At 40.3% G+C, this 25,923-nt stretch overlaps 1 protein-coding gene across 3 annotated transcripts in view; it reads right to left on the bottom strand.

The window, feature by feature from the left end:
• Positions 1-25,599, bottom strand: part of ANAPC4 (anaphase promoting complex subunit 4) — a 36,558-nt gene extending 10,959 nt beyond the window's left edge. For 2 of the 3 annotated variants that reach the window (XM_080797784.1, XM_080797786.1), the window contains exons 1-18: positions 25,481-25,599; positions 25,254-25,392; positions 22,309-22,414; positions 20,457-20,589; positions 18,100-18,174; positions 17,722-17,748; positions 17,587-17,631; positions 16,855-16,939; positions 16,076-16,180; positions 13,825-13,908; positions 12,633-12,719; positions 12,137-12,201; positions 11,386-11,428; positions 11,192-11,268; positions 9,462-9,562; positions 9,330-9,381; positions 3,439-3,494; positions 922-968 (exon numbers count right to left, since the gene is read on the bottom strand). In XM_080797784.1, the coding sequence (XP_080653910.1) occupies positions 922-968; positions 3,439-3,494; positions 9,330-9,381; positions 9,462-9,562; positions 11,192-11,268; positions 11,386-11,428; positions 12,137-12,201; positions 12,633-12,719; positions 13,825-13,908; positions 16,076-16,180; positions 16,855-16,939; positions 17,587-17,631; positions 17,722-17,748; positions 18,100-18,174; positions 20,457-20,589; positions 22,309-22,414; positions 25,254-25,382 (1,317 nt within the window). In that variant the 5' untranslated portion in view covers positions 25,383-25,392; positions 25,481-25,599. Of the gene's footprint in view, positions 1-921; positions 969-3,438; positions 3,495-9,329; positions 9,382-9,461; positions 9,563-11,191; positions 11,269-11,385; positions 11,429-12,136; positions 12,202-12,632; positions 12,720-13,824; positions 13,909-16,075; positions 16,181-16,854; positions 16,940-17,586; positions 17,632-17,721; positions 17,749-18,099; positions 18,175-20,456; positions 20,590-22,308; positions 22,415-25,253 lie in introns of all 3 variants that reach the window. The other variant, XM_080797785.1, reaches the window with a different exon arrangement.
• Positions 25,600-25,923: the final 324 nt, after the last annotated feature.

The following is a 25,923-nucleotide window of genomic DNA, read 5'->3' as shown; positions in this document are numbered from 1 at the left end:
GTGCTAAGACGGTGTACAGGGTCCCTGCTCTGGAAGAGGAGGCTACGTCCAGAGAAGTCACCTTGACTTGAGTGAGGACCTACAACTCAACAGTGATGCTTGCTTGGCGGTTGGTCTCTGCTTCTCGCAGTGACCCTGCATTCACCCCACCCCAGTTCTTCAGTCCTCACAGACTTACACCTGGGGATTACACCCAGGGCGCCCCCTCGCCAATAACGGACACATTTTACTTCCCCAAACAAAAGAGTGGTCTCAGAGAAACACCTAACGTGAACCAACCTCCCTGGTTTGTGAGGCCAGTCATCCATAGCACAAAAGATGTGCTTCTTCTAAGAGTCTCAGAATGGCGATCCCTTATTCATCCAGTCCACTGGAGCTAATTCTAATGCTCTCCATTTTCACAGGCCCCAGATTACCTCACCTATCTGAATAAGAGTTTGGGCAGAGGTGAGGATGAGTGACCACAGAAATCAGGTGGGAATGTTGCCCTAGTCTCAAAGTTCTTACTTAAAGGAAATTCCACTGCCACTGTCACAATCCTTGTAATCAGAGAAACTACTGTTTACCAGACATCAGCATTGAGACTAATATTTAAAGTACCAGATTTCCAAGGAAATAAAAATGCATTCAAAACTTAAGTAAGGTAAAGAATACAAGCACCCTACATAATACAGATTACAAAATCTTATATAAACATGAAAATTATAAAGTTAGGTAGCCATAGTATTTTGTGAGATGAAAAAATAAAACAAATTTCTTAAAGGAAAAAAAAAAAAAGACTCAATTACTAAGCTGCATTTAGGGTCTATAGCCTGACATCTTGTCAACTAGCAATGGTGTATGAATACTGAGCCAAGCAGCCAAGCTGAGCTCAGTCAGAGCAGCAGTAACACAGTGGAAAAACGTACTACCACATACTACCTTATTCAGCTCTGGAAGCACGTGGTCTTCTGTCATTCTCAACATTGCTGGAAACAGAAATCAAAAAACTATCTTTAAAGGAAAGGTACAAACCTAACTTTAATATAGATACATTTCAAAGACTAAATGTGTTTCATCGGACTAAATGTTCAATATTCAACCAAAGAAATCTTTTCACCAAGGAAAACTTATGTTCCTTCTAAAAACTGAAGTGTGAAGACTCTATAATTGACTTGTATTTTCAGGTTCAAAAAGGCTGGTCTAACAATGCTAAACTATTATTTTTTATTTTCTCCGTCAACTCAACGATGTGCGCAGACCAGATTCATTCCTCTCCTTACATATGGCACTTCTCTTAAAATCTGCAAACAATTCGGTCCTTCAAAAGCCTTAGAATACCAAACAAACACGTTTCTCTCCCTTGGGTCTTTTGCTACACAAAGATATTTACACTAAGACTTTTGTGTACATACATACACTTAAATATACATGTATTTACAGATTCTCTAATATCTGCAGCCAATTCTTTTTGTCCTCTCTGAGGGTTGTATTTTTATATTATGTCCACCTAAGTCAAGGGGAATGCTGCATGTGTTTTTGCACTGTTTGAATAGCCCTCTTAATTGCATTCGGTCAGGAATAAGCATGCTGGATGTGATTCTGCAAACATGGATTATTTTAGAAACCGTTCTTAATTAGTTCAAACTTCTAAATTATCTGAAAAACAAGCCATGATCTAGTGCACCCATTCATTCATTTATCCATCCAAAAAGTACTCACTGAGCATACTATGGGTGCTGGGGATATAGCAGTACAAAAGAAGTTCCTGCCTTCATGGAGGCTACATTTTCCAAAGGAGCAAACCCAGGCGGCACCACTAACAAGTGACAGAGCCAGGATTATAATGAGGTCTGGGGTTCTCCCATCCAGCGTGCTTTCCGCTGCCCTGCTCTAATGATAAGGATTGAGCAGTAATTCATTTTCTCTCCTAATCAGGCTTCTCATTAGAGTTAGGACATGCAATAGAATATAAACTGCCTCAACTACTCCAGTAACTACAAGTAAAACCAAACCTCTTCTGTAAAAGAAAATTATTTCAAAGATCTCATTGAGTTTTAATATTGTAATTTATTCTAATCAGCATCTCTGATATTAAACAGGCTGGCCTGATGAACACTCTGGCTCCCCATTCTGGCTAGCACTGGTACGGTTTTGAGAAAAAAAAAAAAAAAAGAATTTTAAATGCCAACATCTGTGGATCCCATTCTTTTTTTACCACAAGCAATTACATTAGGCTGACAAATACAAAGTTTGTTTGTAAGATACCAGAATTGAAGATCTGGACATTTGTTAAAAGATGTGAGCACATTACAGATAATTTAACTTCTATTTTATTTACTCTTTAGAATTTTAACAAACGAGGAATAAATCTCATTTATAACCAAATTTTTGCCTGTGTTGGAAGGGAATGTATGCTGGATTATTTCAATGATATTAAGGGGGGGTCACAAAAATAGTTCAAATGGACCTACATAAAATATGCACACGCTGCAGAGTAAGCATTAGAACATGGACTATGAAGTCAGTAAATCCTGGTTAACTACCTACAAATGAAAAGATGCTATGTAGAACAAAGAAAGGCAATGAGTGGTCTGCATTTAACTTAGCTAGGGCACTAGTGTCTGATGGAAAGGATGCTAGAAACTTCTTGTTTGGTGCTGTTCAATGTGGCAGGCATTGACAGTGTGTGGCTACAGAGTACTTCGAAGGTGCATAATGTCACAAAAAAAACGAATGTTTAACTTACATAATTTCAACTAATTTATTTATTTTAAAGATTTTATTCCTTTATTGCTTGAAAGAGAGAGAAAGAATGATGGAGAGGGAGAAGCAGGCTCCCCACTGAACAGGGAGCCAGATGCGGGGCTCAATCCCAGGACCCTGGTATCATGACCTGAGCTGAAGGGCAGCTGCTTAATGGACAGAGCCACCCAGAGGCCCTGTAATTTCAAATAATTTGAAGAGCCACAGGTGGCTACTGGCTACCCTAACGGATGGCATACCTCTAGAAACGGAAGATTAAGAAACAGAACAGAAAATAAGCTACTCAAGAGCAGAGGCCAGATCTTTGCCTTTTCCCCGTGTTGTTTTAAAAAACCTAACAGCTACATAGCAGAGATGCAAAAATGTTATTTTAACCTAAGGAGAAGTTACTAGGTAAAAAAAAATTTAAAAAAAAAAAAAGGTTACCCTTCAGCAGTGAGTGACAGGGACAATCGGTGCTACAAGTGGCATCTGGGGGACAGCTGGGGCTGGTGGTACGGAAGGAGGAAGGCGGGCCATGTGTTGAAAACACTGACACCCGTGAAGGGTAAAAGACGGGTCATTTATACCACTCGCTCTACTCCTACAGTTACTTGGAATTTTACCAGAATAACTGAAGTATTCTAAATTGATATACCCACAATTTTTAAAGAAGGGTTAAGGTAACAAGAATGCTTCATTCAATCAACTTACCCACATAAAGCCAGCGAAAAAATGCTTTGAAGTTTTTCATACTACTATCTATAACTCTGAAAAGACAAAAATAAAAGAAATCAGTGAAAAAATGCTTTGGGGTTTTTCATACTATCTGTAACTCTGAAAAGATAAAAATAAAAGAAATCAGAAATCAAATTATAATGTGTGGTTCATATATCATCGTTCAATTGTTCTGGGATATAATAATCCTTACCATTCTCTTTTATCCTATCTGAAGGACATTTAAACCTTTGATTTTACAAATCAAAAACATACCTAAAAATAAAGCTTCAGAGGAGCAAGTCCTGATTCTTCTCAAAAATAAAGCAAATGACTCAGATTCTAACTGGTTATAACAGTCTTGCCACAAACTGTGTAATGGTCTTTCCCACCATTCAGTAAAGTATGAAATCCTTTTTCAACTTTGCAAACAAAAGAAGTCGGCAAAAAAACGTTTTCAGCATTTTTCTCAGTTAAAAAAAATACTCACTGGTCAGTAAGAAGAAAAAACATCAACGCCAACAGAAAACCAGGATTATAAATTTGTACTATGTCACTATCTCTGCTATCAGTGGACATTATTTTTGGAAGCTGATTTTTGATGCTTATAGTAACTGATCTCAAAAACTGAATTTCCTTGAGCTTTACAGAAATGGACTCCCCAAATTTAAGTATTAAAAGTGGAAGTCAGGTTCATTTTGATAAAACTATCTTTAAATATGGACAGGGATATCACTTTTAAAAAAATCTCTTTAGGCTCACATCTATAGGATACTACTCTAAGCAAGTAATACCTGCATCTTTCTTTCCTAAATTTCAAAGCCCCTTCCAAGAAAGAAGTTTCATACTACTGGAGAAGTGGGTCACCATCATTAACCTAGCTCTCTAGAGTAAAACACCTGACATAAAAAGACTGCCACATTTCTGATATTACCAAGTAATATAATCAAAACTCTCTCGTGGCAAAACGAAAAAAGGAAAGAAAAGTTCCTTTCTGTCTTTCCCAATCAATACTCTGACCGGCCCCTATACCGGGCAAGCAATCCCTGCTCTGTTGGAGGTGAACATCAAAATTCTCACTGCCTCACTTTCTTCATCTATAACCTAAAATAACAATGCTATATTCAACTTCTTCCAGGGAGCAAAAAAGTTAAATAAACTACCTTCCGTTCATATTGAAAAGTGATCACAAAAAGCTTAGTATTTTATATCTACTCTCTGCAAATACGGTGAACCAAAAAATAATTCAACATATAGGAAAAGCAATGTCATCTCTCCTCTCATTTTGTCTTCTGAACACAAATGTCTCCAACCTCTACCTTCTAAAACCCCATTAAAATGATAATGGGGTGGGGGGGTGTACTATAAACTCACAAAAACAAAAAGGATGTTAGAAAAGACATTAATTTCAGAAATGTCAGAAAAGACACGTGGCTGACGAAGCTCAACAGAGGCAGTCACACGCAGAACACGGAGAGGACAAGCAGCAAGGACACTTCCGGCCTACAGAATCCTAGGGACACTTCGGACCTTGCAAATGTCAGGCTCGACAGCAGCCCTCAAGATGACACACAGGGCTGGACACAGGAGGACAAACTGAAATACAGAGCAGTCAGTATGTTCTTCCCCCCTAAACATGAATGCCTATGGGTCTATGCCCCAAACAGAAATGAACAGGGTTTTCCCAAGAAAGCACATAAACTGGGAAGAGCTGAGGTGGTCCCGTGCAGGTGCTGGCGGCCCACCACACAGCTCTACACGCCTGCCCAAAGCCAGCTTTCTGCTGCCCCTGTCCACACAGATTTCAAGCAACTTCAAATCATCTCACGAATAAACATGAGTAAACACTGGAGCATCGGGTATCTGAAGAAAGCTGGCAACGAGACCAAGACAAACAGATAAGTGACCCGGGAAGTGGAGATCATTCAGGGAACGGCAGGCTTATAAAAATACCTAATTAATGTCCTCAGAGATTTGAGAAGATGTCATCTACAAAGCAAGATCACAGCTCTGAAAAATGATTAAAGAAATAAGAAAACACATTTGGAAATTGAAAGACAAGGACTGCTGTGATAAAGAATTCAATGTGACAGTTCAGGTAACGGTCAAGTCCTCTACTCACCTTGACTACTAATTCCAAAGCTGACAGCCTACACCCCGTCACTACCAGCTTGAACCCTCTGACTCTCAACGTCAAGCATGCCACTCACCAGCAACCACCTGTCTTCCCAGGGACCTCTCTTCAGCACCCCAGCTTTTGTCTCCCCAACTACCGCCTACTGGTTCCCCCACCTCTCCTCCCTCTCACTCACACTGTGTTCCCACTTTCCCCCAAACAAGCTCCAATTCCAGGTTCATTTGAATCATGCCCTCCCTTTAATTCCCTGGCCCCACTTTGGCTTCGCTTTGGTCACCAAGTGTAGCAAATCTAAGTGCTCACCTGCCCTGTGCCCCGGCACACTTGGCTGACCCCGGCTGGAGAAAAGCCAGCTGCCACGCTGACCAGGGGCACATCTACATTCTCACAAGGGCTCCCCAAGTGGCCCTCAGCACCAGCAGCATCTGCCTGTTTCACCCGCCTGTTCTTTCTCCCACTGCCCTGAAGGTAACTGGCTCACAGCTTTTCCTTTATTCTTAAACCACCTCCCCACTCTTACCTCCAGCTGACAGAACATTGCCTATCTCATTAAGACGAAAAGAACAGTTAGAAGTGAACCTCCCCAAGCCTCCATGTGCCCAGATACTAGCGTCTGTGACCCTTTACACAGCCTTCTCTCCTGTAATTATAGATACATTATCTTTCCAGACCATTCCCCACATGCACCACATGGCCCTCCCCTCTCATACTCTTACTCCATCAAACCTCTCCTCTCTCCGCCATCATCGACTGTTTCCCTTCCAGAACACCCCATCATATATAAATATGCTCTAACTTCTCCTATTGTAAGACAGAAAAACCCAACAACTATTTGCAACCACTGGCCATTCCACTCACAACGAAACTACTCAAGAGAAGATACCTGCTGTTTTCTTTGTATCTGCTCTCATTCTGCATCCCAATGGCTCCAAGACTCCATGACATGGCTCTGATCAAGGTCACTAATAATCGTTTCTAGTAATACTCTGATTATCTGTTCTATTCTTGGTCTTCATCTTACCTGACTTAGCAGCATCTGACAATTGATCCCTTGTTCCTTTTTACGATGTTTCCATTGCTCAGCCTATAGGATACCCACCTACTCTCCTGGTCTTTCTGCCTCTTTAGTTTTCTTTGCTAGCTCCCCATCAATACCATTTCTAAATGCTGGAATGCTCATCGCTGTCTTCAGATCTGTCCTTTTCTCTAAGCACACAGACTACCTCATCCAGCCTCATGGCTCAAAATAACACCAATGTGTTGATGGCTCTCAAACTGCCATCTCCAGCCTGGACCCTTCCCTTGAATATTAGTCTAATATGATCAACAACGTCTTGGACAGTTACCCATGAGGATATCTAACAGACATTTCAAATTTAATATGGCTGACACACTCATCAGGTCATCAAAATTCACGCCACTAAGAAGCAGACAGACATCATTTGCCTCTGGATGTGACACCTTGAGAAGGACACTCCACCAGTTATGTATATTCTGGCCAGGGATGTATAACCTAAATCTAATTGTAAAAATAACAGATAAACCCAAATTGAGGAACATAAGATACACATATATAATTTATATATTCTCTCCCTAGTTTTCCACATTTCAGTAAATGCCAATCCTACTTTTCCAGGTGCTCAGACCCTAAATTCATAATTACCCATAACTCTTTTATTTTACCATCCACACACAATCATTTAGCAAATCCTGTTATTTCTACTTTGAAAATGTAGCCAGATTCTGACCTCTTCGGAGTGTAACCACCATTTCTCTCTTGGCTTCTGTCCTTGCCCTCTTTTAATTTATTCTCAAAACTAAGCAACTAACAAGAGGATCTTTTAAAAACCTAAGTCATATCTTGTACCATAATAACCTTAATTGCTGCTTCTTATATCCAGAGTAAAAGCCAAAGTCCTTCCAACTGCCTACAGGCTCTACACAATGTGGCCTATCCTCCATGAGCTCTCTCAGCTCATCCTCTATCTCTCACACTCTGCTCCATTCACTTCAACTAGAGTGGCTCCTGAGGCACGCTCCAAACTCAGCACCCTCATACTTGCTATCTCTTTTACCAAATATCGATGACTCACTCCTTCCAACATCATCATCTTGGTGAGGTCTGCCCTATATAAATCGCATCCCAAAGGTCCCCCTTCCATGCTTGGTTTTTCTCACCACTCCTGACACTATCTGCCTTGCTACTTAATTTCATCATTCATTTCTCTATTGTCTATCTCACCACATTAGAATATAAGACCCATATAGATTTTATCAGTTTTGTTCACTGCTATATTCTCAGCATCTAGAATAATGTTTAAAATATACTTAAGTACTCAATAAAGGTCCACGATGAATGACAATGTTGCATAATTCAGTCAAGAAAATTTCTCAGGAAATAGAAAAGAAATAGTTATGAGAATTACGTGAAGAAAAACAGAAGACACAGGTCAGTTCACAGCCTAGTATCTGACCAACCAAGTTTCTAGAACAAAAAATCTAATTTAAAAAAAAAAATGAGAGGAGGAGAAAGAGAAAAGAAGATTACTAAAATAATAACACAGTAGAATTCAGGTTCAAATATTTTCTTATTATCAGCACAATGAAAAGACCCACATCTAAAAACACTACTTGAAATTTCAACATATCAAGGATAAAGAATGAAGTTTGAGAGATGAAAAACAAAAAAAAACCCTATAGAGGGATGAGAATCAGAAGCACCAGACCTTCCAACAGCGACAGAAAGATCAGCATATAATAAAGCAATACTTTCAAAGTTCTCTGAGAAAATGATTTCCCCTTCATCATCCTATACCCATTGGAAACCATCAATAAAGCATGAAGGTGGGAAAAAAGACACAGAGTTTATCATTGCATAACATACTTCCTGAGCAAGTTACTGGAGATGTTTCCCAACAAAGTGATAAAAGGAAGCAAGCAGCAAAGGTGATCGTGATGTCTGGACCTAACCCAAGAAAGCACCGAAATGCCTGCCTGGCAGGTTGTTGGGGCAGCTACAACAGCGCATCCAGACCAGCGCGGGGGAGGGAAGGCCGCAGGAGAAATGTCAGGGAGGGAGGGAATCCCAGGGTGTGATCCTGCCTTGGAGACAGGGGAAGAATCTAAGGATGTAAAAAAGGCAAACAGGGGCACCTGGGTGGCTCAGTGGGTTAAAGCCTCTGCCTTCGGCTCAGGTCATGATCCCAGGGTTCTGGGATCGCGCCCTGCATTGGTCTCTCTGCCCAGCAGGGAGCCTGCTTCCTCCTCTCTCTCTCTGCCTGCCTCTCTGCCTACTTGTAATCTCTGTCAAATAAATAAATAAAATCTTTAAAAAATAAATAAATAAATAAATAAATAAAAATAAAAAAGGCAAACAACACAAGAAAAGAGAAAACAAAGTCTAGGAAAAACGAAACAAACACAGAAGAATTTCTACAACTGGATAAATAAAAGAATTGCAGTATAGTTACACAATTTAGAGGTATGGAGGTAAGAACTAAAAACAGAAACAGTTAAGGAGTTCAAGGATTCCCCCTGGAGAGGGGACTGGAATGAGGACAGGCGGCAGAATACAATACCGTTTTAACTGGTAAGACAGCTATGTTATTGGCTTGTTTTAATCATGTAAAGGTATTAATTTTGATAAAAACTTATAAAGTCAATTTTCAGAAAATCATGACCATTTGCTGGGTTCTTGCTTCTAAGAATAAAATATTCTCACATCAATGATTCTAGTATCCCCAATACTTACTGAAGAAGTTCATTTGCCTTGAGTATGAAAGAACCCACAGCAGTAATAGCATCTAAAGAGAAATAAATAAATATCATTTGTCCATTAAGTAAAGTGTGTTTAATGTACTCTACCAAAAAATTAAATTACTACCTTCAATTCCTGCGGCATCTAGTCCAAGAGGTTCATATTTTTGCTTCCATGAAGCCATTCCTTTCAGTTCACTCAAATGGTATAATAAAGACTCGGAACCGCTATCAAAACAGAGCAGAAATAAGTTATTATCATTACCATCATCAAGGTGACAGACAGCTACGACCTCGCCTAAACATTTCCAAATTTTCAGAAATAAAAACTGAAAGTAACAATTTTCTTTGTATGAGAAATGATCATTTCTCAAACTTTTCTCTAAAAACTGTAACAGAACCATCCGGCCATCCTAACGATGGAGATGAATACACAATCGCAAGATTTAATCTTATGAGATCACATTATGTTCTACAGTTGGACCTGGCACCTTGAAGACAGTCGGATGGTCATCCTATTCACCCAAAAGATATGTATTTAACATTCAACAAACATGTATTAAGCTCTAACTTTAAGTCAGCACCGTGCTACATACTGGAGACACAACAGTAACCAAAACAAAAGGATCCTTATAGCACTGACAGTCTCATGGGGGAAGGACACTCATAACCACAATCAGACAACATATCATTCCCACTATCATAAGTGCCTGGAAGGAAATGCACACCAGCGTAGGTGTAATGGAATAACCTGACCTAATCTGAGGAATTAGGGAAAGCCTCTCGGAACAAGTGAGATTTGAGTTAAGAAGTTCAAGTGAAGAGCAGGGTGGGAGTGTTCCAGAAGGCAAGATGGATGCACAAAAGCCCTGGGTAGGAAGAAAAAATATCAAGTCTGGTAAGGCCACCAGTGTGCATGAAGCAGAGAGGCAGGTGTGTTAAAGACCATGCAAAAGTCTTGGTCCTGAGAGCAATAGGAAGGCGCTGGAAGTTTTTAAGGAAGAGTAACATGATCAGATCTGCTCTGGGGAATTTACTTGAGGGGCACAAATCTATTTGTGGACTGGAAACCAGGCCAAAGGCCACTGAAGTGATCCAAGACTGAGGTGATGCAGTAGGGGCTAGGGAACTCAGCATAAAGGGATATATCAAATTTAAGTCAAACACTGAGCAGCCACATGCAAACTGCTTCACGAGGGAGCTGTGGATAGAAGTAGCATGAGACTGAAGATCAGACTCTGGCTGTGACACTTAGTAACTTCAGGCCAGTTTGGATTTCAGTTTCTTTTTGTGTGAAAGAAGGATAATCATAATCAACACCTTGCAAAAGCGTTAAATGTAAAAACACGTATCGTGTTTTATAAACTGTAAAATGATAAACATAATTTCCTTGATCAAAAAAGGGTATATGGGGATGCCTGGGTGGCTCAGTTGGTTAAGTGTCTGCCTTTAGCCCAGGTCATGATCCCAGTGTCCTGGGATCGAGTTCTGCATTGGGCTTCTTGTTCAGTGGGGAGCCTGCTTCTCCCTCTGCCTGCAGCTCCCCCTGACAAATAAGTAAAATCTTTAAAAGAAAAAAAATGGTATATGTCTTTTCAAAATATACCTCCTGGCTGTCTGGCCGAGGGAAAAAAAACCCAGACAGAGAGCCCACTCCAGTGAAAAGATGTTTGAAAATTATTTCAAGATTTACCATTATTGGCTCTTTATATCTTGGGCACTCCAAGATTCCCTTCAAGTGCCAATGCAACAATTTTAGCTAGAAAAGGCTAAAAAAGAGAGAATGACAGCTGATGAAGAACATCGACACCAAGTACATACAGACACAACACCAAAAACTCGACATCACCTTCATACCTCTGTAAGTGACTTATAACCAATTTTTGTATACTGGAATATGATGATTCTATAGACTGTCCAAGCTTCTTTAAGCCCTAAGTAAGAAAAAAATATATATATTTAGCATATAAGTAAGACACTGCATGCTGCTCTAAAAAAAAAATCAAGAAAGTGCACATAGCCATTTAAAGACAAAGATAATTTAACTGCACCTTTACTGTTAACTGGTTCATTAAGAGGGTCTGAAGTTCAGCACTACAATGAAAAAGGAAGTATTTTTAGTCTTCCCTATTCAAAATGTAAATCCATCACTTAAAACTTTTAAATTTTAAAAGTAAAACGACATTTTTAAACAAACAAAAAGAAACTCCAACAAAAATTAAGACTTAAGGAACAGACAGAAAACAGAAAACAATAAAGTCCAGAAACAGACTGAAGTATACTTAAGACATACCGAAATGCTAAAATGGCATTTCAAATCCATAAGGAGAAAGTATAATAGTCAATAAATTATGCTGGGCAATTATCTAAACCTTCAGAAAAGAAGAAGTTAAATCTTCCATAGCATATAACCAAATAAATCACATCTGGAACATGCAGATGGAATAAAACATAAACTATAACAAAAACTCTAAAAGAAAATACAGATTAATCTTTGAATACTCTTAAGATGGGAAAGGTCTTTTTAAGAATAACACTAAGGCAGATACCATAAAGGAGAAAACGGATGGGACCATAAAAAATTAAAAATTTTTTTACGCATGTAGAAATACATACATATATTGTAGCCACAGAAAGTGATTACATTTACAAAAAATGAATAGAAAAATCAATACTATTTTTTATTCTTATGTACCAGAATTTTCTATTTTTTTTTTACAACAAACATGAATTACTTTAAAAAAAACAACAAAACTGTAAAAAAAGAAGAAAACACAAGAGCACCTAGTATGAGTTCACTACCTTGCTTTCCCCCATAACAGCAAGTGCATGAATTCATCCTGCACGGAAGTGGTTGTGCTCTTCTCCTAGACAAAATGGATAACATCATGATATGTATTTTTAAAATTTTAACTATATGTATAATTCAAAATTAAAACTATAGGAGCATGAATCCCTTCCTTTTCCTTAAACTTCCTTCAAATCCTTATTTAAACTGATTATCTATCAGTTCATAGCAAGTAGCCAGTCAGCTCTTCCAGTACCTGTCCTGACTCTCCACTCCCCACTGGCTCCACTTCACAGACCTGTCCCCACCTACGTTGTCCCGATGCAAGGAGAGCCTTTCCTCTATGGGGAAACAGTGTGAGGTCAGATCGAGCCATCTGAAAGCTTAACCTTCACCTTTTACAAACCCGACCAGTATCCACCAGGTAGCTCATGAAGTCAATGAAATGAAATGAAAGCAGCACAGCATGCCTGCTTTCACTCCATCCAGGGGAAACATCACAAACATTACCTGCACAAACTTGGTGAGACGAGAATCCATCTGCATCAGTATTTCTTCCCAAGCTTCACACATACATGTTAGTGACAAATTTATATACTATTAACAAGAAGGAAACAAAATATCAGAATAGTTAAAAAAAAAACAAAAAAACAAAAACAAACAAAAAAACCCTATGTTAAATCAATGTGCTAAGTAATATAAGCTTCTTCCTGCCAACTATCTGAAAGAAATCCAGAGTTTACTTTCAATCATTTTTCACTCAGCCTGTGAAAGAGAAGACCACAGCTAATGCTTGATAACCACTTAACCATCAAACACTCTTGAAATTAAGTTTTTATCTGGTAAAACAGACATCCTCCAGCTTTTTATATATATATGTTTCATGTACACTAACTGTCAAAATGCTGGTTGAGTCAGCTATTCAATTTTCAAACAAAATCCTTAAAAAGATACCGTCCAGAAATCTTTGACATGTCAGGGACTGTGGCAGACTGAAAGAGAAAAGCCACAGTTCTCTGTAGCTCCTCTATCTGGATGAAGACTCGGCCTCCCCAGTCCCTGAATCTGGGCTGGCCTTGTATCATGCTGTGACCAACACATAGCAGAAGGGACACCGAGTCCAAGGCCTCCAAAGGCTCTGCATGTTCTCACTTGCACCCCTGCTGTGGCTGCCACTTCACGAACAAGCTTGTGCTAGCCTGCTGGGACATTTCACGTGGGGAGCCACCACTGCTGAGGGACACTCAGAATAGCCAGCTGGCCAATGATGCTTGACCAGGCCCGGCTGAGATGAGCTGAACCTGGCCCGGATCGACAGAACCTTCTAGCTGAGCCCAGCCCAAACTAAGACAGTGACTTGCGGAATCAGCTAATTTGGGGTGGGTTTTTACACATACGAGTGAACTGACATAATGGCTGTTTTCCATAATGCTTGATTTGCAGTAAGACTTTTAAAATTCCAAAATGTTATTTCACTTAGGGGAGTATTTTTAAAAGATTTGAACTACTACTTTCTTTTCTGGTGAGAATAGATTTTCAATTAAATTCCTTTTTCTTGTTAACAGACATTATAAAATTATCAGAACAGACATTTATACCACAGATAGTTAGCTTTACAGAATGAAATTTGCAAGTGTTTTATTTATAGACTGTGAGAAACTTAAGAGTAAATATTCACATAAAACAAGCTACAAATAAATACCTGTAAAAGTGCTGAAATGTGAGTAAACTTTCTAGCCATCCTAGTTACTTCAGGTAAGAAAGAGTACAGTAGATTGGTTTCAAGCTGTAAAACCAAAATAAAGTGAGTTACAATCACACACACACACTTCTTTTAAAGATAAATCAGTCCCAGCTCAAAAAAAAGAAATCTTACAATTTAAAGAGTCAAAGTCAAGGTCTAAGTATGTGTCAGAAAGACCATGTCTGAATTCTGCTATCTTTGAGCCTACTACTTTGAAGACTAACAGAACAGAACTTTAGGATTTTCTAATCTGACATGTTTACCTGTGCACAGATCAACCCTCTCTAGGTTTGCAGTGCCATCTCCATAGCTAGATAAATACAATCTATATTGTAACACTATTGTGATAAAATTAAAAAACGATTACAAATATACATAAAAAGTTTTTAAAGAACTATATGCTACTGATAAACACACGTTACATATCCATTACAATAAGAATCATACCTTTAAAAAGCTATTATTTAACAAAATATCCATTCCAAACTTCAAAGAAATAGCAAATCTTTTTATTACAGCACCAAATGCAATCCTAGAAATCGTATTTTCACAGAACCCTTAGCTGAAGCGCAAACGTGACCAACTATTCCGGGCAATTAGGAAGTCAAGAGCTCCCTGGTGCTCTGAATACAACAATGAATACTGGAAATCATCAGACAGAGTGCACAGTGCATCTTTTTGTTCTATTTTTGTTTAGAATTTGTGTATCCTTAGGCTAAGCAGAAGGGTTATCTGGCACGAAAATCTAGGGAAGGGACACCTGGCTCAGTTGGTAGAGTGCAACTCGATCTTGGGGTTGTGAGTTTGAGCCCTTTGTTGGGTGTAGAGATTACTTAAAAATAAAATCTTAAAAAAAAAAAAAAAAAACCACCTATCTAGCGAATACTTTCTTAAAGGCAAGGCTATAACCTAAATACTCTATAGGAGCCCACATGGCTTCCATATAAACAGCACAGAGTACAAAGCTTTTCCCAACGTTAAATGATCATCTGACACAAGAGGCAACGTGCTGGTGATGAGTACGGACTCTGGAGCCATAATGCCCAGCATCACTTCCATGTGAGTGATGCCGAGCAAGTTCTGCAGTTTCTACTTATCTATAAAATGGGGATAATAATAGGACCTACCTATTAGGTTGCTGTGAGGATTCAAATGAATTATACTGAACCACTCAGTACTTCGCACATATTAAACAACTGATCTGTATTAGCTTTTATTAGTATTAGGATCAGAGTCCCCCCCGCTTTTTTTAAAAATAATTTATTTATTTGACAGAGAGAGAGGACACAACCAGGGAAATAGCAGGGAGATGGAGAAGCAGGCTCTCCCCTGAGCAGGGAGCCTGATGCAGGGCTCAATCCCAGGACCCTGAGATCACAACCTGAGCTGAAGGCAGACACTTAACCAAAAGATCCACCCAGGTGTCCCTGAGATCACGACCTGAGCTGAAGGCAGACACTTAACCAAAAGGTCCACCCAGGTGTCCCTAGGATCAGAGTCCGAAGAACACACTTGATACAGGGGTGCCTAGGTGGCTTGGTCGGTTACGTGTCTGACCCCTGGTTTCAGCTCAGGTCATGATCTCATGGGTGGTGAGACGGAGTCCTATGACAGGCTTTGCGCTCAGCACAGAATCTGCTTAGGATTCTCTCTCCCTCTCCCCCTCCCCCTGTTCACACTATCTCTCTCAAATAAATAAATCTTAAAAAAAAAAAGAAAATACTTAGTACAAAGACAGACTGATATAGCAAGCAATTAACATGGTCATTAATAAACTATCAAAACACTGTTTTTATGAAAACTATACTGGACTCTGGGAATAATGAAGTGTTCACTAGAGTAAGATTCTATACACGAGATTTACAAGCTCCAAGTTGTTTTTGGTGTTTTTTTTTTTTTTTGCTTTCTTTTAATAACCATTAGAATCCAAAGATAAGAATAATAAAAACTATAAAACCTTAAAAAAGTATATTTACTGGGGCACCTGGGTGGCTCAGTGTGTTAAAGTTTCTGCATTAAGCTCAGGTCATGATCCCAGGGTCCTGGGATCGAGCCCCATATCGGGCTCTCTGCTCAGCAGAGACCCTGCCTCACCCCCCACCACCTGCCTCTCTGCCTACTGTGATCTCTGTCGGTCAAATAAATAAATAAAATCTTTAAAAAATATATAGATATTTACCGTCTGCTGCTACCAGGTTTCCACACTTACCTGGAAGTATGAGACCTCCGAAGCAGCGCCAGCAGAAACCTCTGTGACCACTGATAATGACTTCAAATCACTGGATAAACACAATGCAAGACAAGTACCAACGATCTGTAAGACAGTCAAATCCCCTGGTCCATTTAGTATCACTGCTAGTCTGTACCTGCTTACAATACAGGCAACAGAAACTAATGGAACTCTCCGAAGCAAAACCACACAAGCCTGACACATTCCACACGTGCAAGAGAGGGAAAATGTGTGTCCCCCCAGTCCACACCCCTCATGGACACACATCCCTCCATCAGGGGAACCAAATCAAGTACTGGAGAGCCCACAATATTTCTCCCCCCTCAGAAATGGTGAGAATAGGACGGAAAAGCTGTGGAGAAGACCAAGACTGAGCAACCAGCACAGATCTGGTGCTCAGTAGAAGGGTGCCTCTCATGATGTTCCTTCACGTTCCAGTCACAAACTGCAGCTCTCACCCTGACTACAGGCTAGAAAGACACTGAGTCAGAATCAAGTGTATCATATATCAATCTTTTTGTTAAGAAAAAGTTGACTAATTCCACTAACAGTACCTGAGCTTCACAGATATCATATCACCACTATTTTATCTTAGTAAGAAAATTATCCTAACTTTTTAAAAATGAATAACTCCATTAATTGAAACTGAGAAAAAAAAATCTAGTTGTTTTTTTTTTCCCCCATAAATCAGTTAGCTGGTATATTTTAGGTGTTATAGTCTAAGAGAAATGATGTGAAAATTTTAAAGGAAAACTTACCCCTGTGACTCGAGCAATTTTGAACATTCCATATGCATAAAGCTCAATAAATCCAGAGCTTCCTCCGAGGACAAGAATATTAAGCCTAATTAAAAGGAATGTAACAAGCTGAGGACAACAGAAAAGACCAAGTTCTTAAACTATGATATAAATTGTTCTTGCTCTCAGATAATCTGCAAGCTAAGGCTCCCCTGCGGGAAACAAGCCCCAAAGAAGTTCACAAATACTCAATATTCAATCACACTGGGCTGCTTCCTTTTCTCAGAGGAACATAAATTTGCTGTCGCCTAAAAAACATCAGTTTATAGTAAAATAAGGATACAGTATTTTAACTACTGTATTTATATACTCTCAATAACACAATCTTTTTTCCAGCTGAGCAAAGCGCCATCAGTGGTATCATGGCTCTGATGCTAAATGCATTAAAAGGGCTTAAAAAATCTGGAATATTTAAATTTAAATTTTAGAAATTCTAGTAACATCTATCTTCCTTTACTTCATATTTAAAAGACCATACAATAAAAACAAGTAAATACTTCATATTTAAAAGACCATACAATAAAAACAAGTAAGTAATAGACACTAATGTCTGTATATTATTCAGTGGTGTTTGTCAGCAGGGAAATAACAACACATAAAGGAACTGCCCTTGAAACTCTGAACTCCGTCTCAAATACCAAACATCAATGTTAAGAAATTAGACTTGTTATTTAAGATATTTGCAAAATTTACCTGACGTCTCCCAAAAGCTTAATAATTTCATCAGAATTTTCTTCACTAAAATATAAAAACAATTGGGTTACCTTTCAACTACATCTTTCAACTAATAAAAGATTATTTTACCTGAAAACAAAAGACATATCTTACCTAAAGATTTTTGAGGTGTTGCTGTAACTAGAGAAAAACAGAGACTAGTGTAAAAAGCAATAACAATATATTTTTTAAAACACATGAGAAAATCATCGCAATGTTTAAAGGTAAAGGAAAGGGGTGCCTGGGTGGCTCAGTGGATTAAGCCTCTGCCTTCGGCTCAGGTCATAATGTCAGGGTCCTGGGATCAAGTCCCACATGGGGCTCTCTGCTCAGCGGGGAGCCTGCTCCCCCCTCCCCGCATGCCTCTCTGCCTACTAGTGCTTGCTCGCTCTCTCTGTCAAATAAATAAATAAAATCTTTTTTTAAAATAATAAAGGTAAAGGAAAGAGAAATCTGCAAGATGGATTCCAATGAAATTAAACTGATACTTACTTTTTTGGCAGGGTAGGTAGTTTAGGTAAGAGAAGATTTGATTCATCCTCAGCATTATAAAAGGATGTTAGAACACTGAAAAGAAAAACAAAGAGGCATTACAAAAATACCAAAGATTTTGTCTTTCCATTAAAAAGTACTTTTTTAAAAACTGCCCAGTTTTATACATTATCAAGTAAACAGATGCCACACATATTTTACTATTATAAAACAGTCATTGTAACAATCACAAACAACAAAGAGAAAAATAGGAAATTCTTCCTTTATAAGGGGCTTTGTTTGTGAGGGGAAAAAAAACCCAGCCACTTAGAGGAAAAATACTAATAAACAATTTTCTCTACGTATTCAGTATGAGATACTAAGAATTTAGAATTTTTCCTTTTTAAGATTTTATTTGAGAGACAGAGAGTAAGTGAGAGAGAGAGAGAGAGAGAGCACATGAGCAGGAGGTAGTGGGGGAGAGCAGAGGAAAAGGGGGAAACAGACTCGTCAATGAGCATGGAGGCCTGTGTAACATGGGGCTTGATCCCTGGACCCAGGCATCATGACCTGAGCTGAAGGCAGACGTTTACCCAACTGGGCCACCCAGGTGCCCCAAGAATTTATGATTTTTTAACTCTAAGAACCAACACTAAACATACATGAGTACCAAGGATGAGTGGTTTTAAAGAACACTGCAGTTAGTACCTCATTTAACTGTGCGTTCTATGGCTTATACGCATTTGGGATTTGACAACCTGACAGGTATCTAAGACGGCACCACGCATTCTGAAATAGTCTTGCTTATTCCTATTTCTCAATTCTACCTCCAAATAAGGGTGGTAATGAGTGAAAAGGTGAAAAAGTGGCGACTTGGCATGCATTTTTTTCCCACTTAAAACACAAACTAGGTGTCCTGAGAGATCCTGGAATCTCCACATTTTATTTCTAAACTATTGGCAGAAAGTATGTTAGGAATACACTTGGCAGGTACCTGGAATGGGACAGAAATGACATGGTATACTCTGCTCCTCTAAGCATTGATAAATTCACATGGCTACTTGCAACCCTGAATTATTTGATGATATATCAATTATAGATAAATGTTTTATCTATAGTGAATTTCAAACACCAGCTGAGATCCTTATTATTTTATTATAGACGACCCCTTAGTTAATTTGAAATTAACTTAACATTTTATTAGAAAGGAAAAGCTATTGGTAAGAAAATTATCACACTTCCTAAAAACAAACAAACAAGAAAACCTTTTATTTTCAGTATTAGCTAAACAAACTCATCCTTCAGGCCATCTTGACTGCAAACCTGGTATATGACTTGAATGCAGACTAAGGCAGTTATTTTCATGAGACTAGGAAGCTATCAGGACCACAGACACAGAAAGAACTCATTCAGCATCAAAACAAAGCGCTCAGAGGTGCCTGGGTGGCTCCATCTGCCTTCAGTTCAGGTCATGATCAGGGTCCTGGGATGGAGTCCCACATCAGTGGGGGGGCTCCTTCACCATCTCCCTCAGCCCTTCCCCCTACTCATGCTCACTCACTCTCTTTCTCAAATAAATGAAATCTTAAAACAAAACAAAACAAAACAAAACCCCCAGAGTGCTTAACTTAGCACTTTCTATACTCTGAGGATATTTACTAAGATGCAAAAAAACCCGAGCTCCAAAAGAAATTGGCGGCAAAAAGGAACAAAGAACCTCAACTTGTTAATCAGTGATTTTAATTTCTATTACTTGAAAGTACAAATCACTACCATAGGATCTCACTCATGTAGAATTAAAAAAAAAAAAATGCACACACAGGAAGGGAGGAAAAGAAAAAAAGGAGAGAAATAAGCAATAAAAACTCTAAACAATAGAGAATAAACCGAGGGCTGATGGAGGGAGGCAGACAGGGGATGGGCTAAATGGGTGACGGGCATGAAGGTGGCCACTTGTGACGAGCACTGGGCACTGTATTTAAGTGATGAACCACTGAATTCTACTCCAGAAACCAATATTGCACTGTTAACTACCTAAAATTTAAGTTAAGGAAAAAATAAATAAATAATAAAGAAAGTACAAATCACTGACATAACTACTAAAAATAAAAAAAAACAAAGAAAAATCTTAGCTTTTCAGGCATTATTGCTCCAATAAAGAAAACATTTTTTTTTTCAGAAGAAAAAAAAACTAACAAAGCATTACAAAATCTTATAAATAAACTGAATAAATAAATAAACTGATAAACTGAAAATCCAAAGTGAAATGCAATGTGCCAAGGCTCAACACTCAGATCCTCCCAAGTGTCTGTTTTAGTCCCGGCAAGTGGACAACTGTCTCACTGTGGCTGCTGGAGTTCCTCCTTCTACTCCTCTACCTGCTTTCTGCAGTCACTTCCATCCAATGCATACAAGACACTGGGGCCTCCACAGAGAAGGAGTGCAAGCTTTCAGGTTTCTCTACATCGCACAGAACAATTTTCTTGGTGTCAGCAAGAGCAAACGCCAAAACTGAAACAAGAAGAGATGATCAGGACAAATTACCATAACATTCGAGAAAACAAAATGGCTATTTCACTTCTTGCCCAGTTTTACATTTTAAACGCATCATAATCATAGAAATTACTTAACCTAAAAATCCTTCCTTCCAATAACATTTTTAAATATAGAAAGATATCTTTACATGTACTTATGCTGTTATCTAAGCTTATTTTCAAAGGCTCAAAGTCTCGTGAGTGACCTACTACTTCCTCGTGTACTGTACTTAATGTCTTACACATCTCACACATCAAAGCCTCTGGACTGGAGCCCTGCTTCCCAGCAGAAGACACAGAATAGGTCTCAACAGACAAACAATTATATCCTATCACCAAGAGACGCTGGTCTCGTGAATAAGCCTAAAATGTTAAGAAGCGATTCCATTTGCTTGGTTCTTAGAAGGCTCAGTGTCCCCTTCTGTCTCTAACCCTTAATGGGAAACGAGACTATCAAATGCTGATGAGTCTTCCTCCTTTCACTGTGGCTGAATTATCTAGTACAGTTTCTCCATGTATGTCACTAACATCTTCCTAACACATCAAACTTAAGAATTTCTAAGTAGGGAGCTATGCATTTCACAGTATATCAAGACACACAGTTTTACAAGATGAGAGGCAATCCACATCTCCTCTTCTTCAAACAATTTAAAGCAATCTTGAAATAATCATTGCTTAAAAAACCTTATTTCACTGTCCAAAAACACTAGGCATATTTTTTAATAATAAAAACTTCATCCACTTCATACATTTCAACACACATGGACTTTCGTGATTTATTTTTGAGATTCTGGTGTTTTTAGATGAATAGTGCCAAGATCTCATGATGTTACTTACAAAAGTCCTCTAATTTTACACATACACTTCCCCCCCCTTTTTTTTTTACTAAAAGAACGAGAGCTGAACAAAATGAGTATGGACAGGTAGTTGAGGCTTTCAGCGTGTTTTTAACCTACTCATTTATATTCACTAGAAAAAAACAGGCAATAAGGAGTACATATCATTTTACAAAAATGATTCAGCTTTTTTTCCTCAAAGCACCAATGATAACAGATGAACTTCAACCTGTATAATTTATAGCATTTTACTGTACTGACTCTATGTGTACAGCAGCTCAAATTATGACTGTCATTGTAAAAACAACAGGTGGAAGCACAGCGCTCAGCCGTCAAAGCTGTAAGAAACTACAAAATAAAGGTTAGAGGAGAAAGAGAAACAGATGGGGTCAGAGCTGATAGTCCTTCAGGTGAGATAAGCATTCATGCTAAGAGAATATTTATGAGCCACACATTTAATGCTAACATACATTTTGGGGAGAAGAGACCACAACAGTACTGAACGGACTAGTGAATGTAGCTGGAGCTTGGGCCATCATGGAAGGACAAGACAGCATCAAGAGCAAAGCCTAAGTATTTTGCACATTTCATCAGATTTGATTTTAGCTTTACCTTTGCCAAGAAGTCAAATTTCATTTTAGAGAGTTCTCAGCCAAGGAAACAACATAGCAAAATTAATCTCATCTCTATGAAAACACTTTAAAGCTTCCAAAAAGCAAAGTTTCCAAACTGATATTTAGTAGAATAAGAATATAGTAAGAACAATAAATTCTTTCCATAAATAAACTTTCTTTACAAAATACTTTTTTGGGGAATAATAATAATAGTAACAATGTATTTTCAAAGATTCCTATCATTACGTTTGCCATCTGGTCTCCATGCCAGACAGGTCACTTCCTTTCCTGTATTTTCATTGGGTGGAAAACTCCAAACTCGATGAAAACTTGCAAGTCGATGAAGTAAAACCTAAGACAAAACAGATACAAAGGCAAAAAATAAAAAACCCATTTCCAAAACTGAAATAAACCTAGATCATCACTATAAAATCTTTAAAAATAATCGTAAGCATAATGCTGTGAATTAAGACTGATGATTCACAGACCTGTACCCTGAAACAAATAATACGTTATATGTTAATAAAAATAAATAAATAAATAATCTCAAAGCATAATATTTAGCTATCAGAAGAAATGAGAAGACAACAAGGTCTGAATGAACTGAAGGTATATTCAAAGTGATGGGTGAAATAAGACCTATTTAACCCTGTACTCTATACATTTTCCTATCTTCGATGTCAACAAGAGACCTATTTCTTAGAAAGAAATGAGGTTGTCCAAGAAGATCACAACAGAGAAAGAAACAAGGAACATAAACAGCACTAGAAAACTCGCTGTAATAGTCAAATAACACCAAACTTGGAATCAGATACCTTGGGATGGAATTTCAGCTGGCCAAAGATCTTGGACAAGTCACTTAGTCATTCTAAATTTCCACTTCCATAAGGGAAAATTCCCAGAGCTCTTTCTTGCCCCGAGAGCTCTTTCTGACTCAAAACTAAGGCTGTGCCTACTTCATCCTCTATACAACCATGGAAAATAAGAAATGGTATGTACCCCTGCAGAGCCTCCACACCTTCTCAGGTCCCCACACTCACAGCTTCACCTCTCCCGCCCTTAGCTCACAGCACTCTTCACTCCTGGTACATCAGACCCCACAGGAAGCCAGGACTCCCATGGAATCCTTCATTCCCTAGACACACTGCTCTTTTCTGAGCCTGTCTCTGCCATTTCTTACTTCCAAAACCTTTCCTCTGCACCCTCTGAAATTCACGGTCAGGTATCATCAAGATGCTCGTATCTTCCTTCTCTTCTCTGAAATCTGCTTCTCACCCTAGGACACCACTTTCCAGAGGATTCTCAGCTGACAGCCATTCTACTGGGCCAGGAGATAAAGTAAGTTTCCTCCCTGATCCCTGATGCCATTTCTGGATGACTTTTCTTCTCTAAAATCCTTTAACTCTGAATTATATCCAATCACACTATACCACCCACTCCCCCTAATTGCCGTTCCTTAAAGACCCCTAGGCATTCTCCTCATTCCTGGAAGATGCAGACTCCTGTCCGGTTCACTCATGCTTTCCAACACTATTCATCACCATTTTTGATGATTTCAAGACCCACAATGTCCTGACTTTTCAGTTCTCAATTACCTTCCTTCCAATGACCATGTCTTCTTCTCACCTCAGCCACTCCCAGGGTCATGCCCTGACCTCATCCTTCTAGTTACAAGCACTGCCAGAATGTCTCAAACCTCCCACCTTCCATCACTGCCTCTACCCTTCTAACTCACCCCTATTAATACCCGACTTCACTTCTTCAACCTCACCAAGTCCTACAATCCATGGATTCCACCTATTCACTGTCCCTCACTCACACATACCCCCACTTCCATACTTAATCATATTAGAATCCAAGGATCATTACCATCGCACCTCTGACATGTAACTTTAACTCCCTTGCATCTCTCTGGCTATGTCTCGTTTGCAAAACAACAACCCTGGTGAACCCCAACCATGTCTACACTCATCCAGTCAAATAGAACAACAGATCACAACTGTGCTCACTAGAGTCTCTCAAAGTACAAGACCACTAACCTCCCATGGCTCTTAACACTGACCAGCAATCTCACTAAGTTTCCCTAGTCCGCCTGCCTCGTCAGCTTTCCATACCCCTCCTTTCTCCTCAAACTTACAGTATTTTCTTCTCCATCCTCACTCCTGGACACCACTCTTTCTTTTTCACTGAAACAAGTGCCTATTACATCTACACATCTAGTCCCACCGATGCCCCATTCTCTCCCTTCCATCCTGCTGCTGCGGCTCTCCTCTCTACACTCCTCTCTAGAGCATGAAGAGTTCCAAGGCCCAGTGGCAAAGGAGAGGGACCAGGAGACATCAGGGCCTCGAGAAAGGAGACCTCAGTGCCTGGTGAGAAGCTATTAGTAGTCAGCATAGCGACGCAGCTTTGCAGATGCTAAGTATTGCTTACCACCTGGTGTCCAAGCCTGTCTGCACACGACACAACTCTCACCTGGCCAGGTAATTCCTAGGAAACCTGCCCAAAGGCCAAAGGGGGAAAGATGCAGAGCTGAAGGTTTCCTCACAAAATGCTTGCCAGGTAACCAGGGACTCTCCAGAGAAAGGTAGATGCAGCGGGTATACTTGATGAAGCCTAGTGTGGTATGAACTGGAACCCCTAAGTGACACCACTCATGTACACTCCGTCAGGAACCCAGGAAAGCATCACTCCCTTCCTAAATTCAAAGGTATTTTCAGGAGGAGGTGGTGATCCCCTCCACAGTAGCGAACTTGGACAAGAGATTCTCGATTTTTTAACCTGTTCTCTGTGGCAGTTGCATGTATGCACATTCGCAGCTCAGCTCTGAGAGAAACTCATCTTCCTTCTGCTATGGAACCCTAAGCAAATTCAGGGCAGGGTCTGTGGATCTATGATGTCTAGCTGATGAGTGACACATTATGAGCTTTTAAAAAGCCCATCTAACAAATGACTAAAGGAGACTGGGGAATGCAGGACTGAGTGTGCTGTGTGAAAACTATTGTTTTCGCCATGAAATAGGGGAAATGGGCACATAAATGATCCTTCCCGTAGATTCTCCCTCCTACTTTCACCTAAGGTTTACAGCTGCTTGGGGTCCGTGTCCACAGGCGGCCCAGCAAGTCCACAAAAAAGGAAACTGAGGCTGGGCCAGGCTGCAACGCGCTTGCTGTCGGGTCGGGCTCACTCACCTCGCCCGCCGTGTTGGCCAAAGCGATGAGATCCCGCTTGGGTGACCAGACCAGGAAAATTATCTCCTGCGGCAGCTGCTTCTCTCCCACCACCCGGAAGGACGGGAAACAGGTCGGAAAACGCAACATGGGGGCGGCCCTGCAATGACACCCCAGTCGGAGACCGGCAGGGGCCGGAGACTGCCCTGCCCCCGGCCCTCCCCGGAGAGCTCGGACCCCGGCGGTACCTGCGAGAACCCTCTCCGCTGCCCACGCGACCCCAGCGGCCTCATTCACCCACCACCGCCTTTGCGCCGGAGCCTGAGCGCCGCTCCGCCGCCGCGCGCTGCAGGCACTTCCGGCGCCCGGACTTCCTCGCGAGAGGACCTGGCGGCGGGGGCGCGCGGGGCGGGGGCGCGCGGGGCGGGGGCGCGCGGGGCGGGGGCGCGCGGGGCGGGGGCGCGCGGGGCGGGGGCGCGCGGGGCGGGGGCGCGCGGGGCGGGGGCGCGCGGGTGTTCCCGAGGCCGCAGGGCCGCCTGCAGGTGAGGCGTGGTCCCCACGTGTGTACGCGCGTTCGCTGGCCGGGTCCGTTGTCCCGGAAATTCGCTGCTAGGGGGTCGCTGGGCGGGCATAGGTTTGGGGGTAAGTCCTCAGAGACTGTGGGGAGGAAAAGGAAGGTAAACATTAGGTC

The sequence above is a fragment of the Martes martes genome (assembly GCF_963455335.1).
Source record: "Martes martes genome assembly, chromosome: 2".
NCBI classification, from domain to species: Eukaryota; Metazoa; Chordata; class Mammalia; order Carnivora; family Mustelidae; genus Martes; species Martes martes.
Note: the sequence above shows the minus strand (reverse complement) of the source record. Positions and strands in the feature narration are given on the sequence as shown.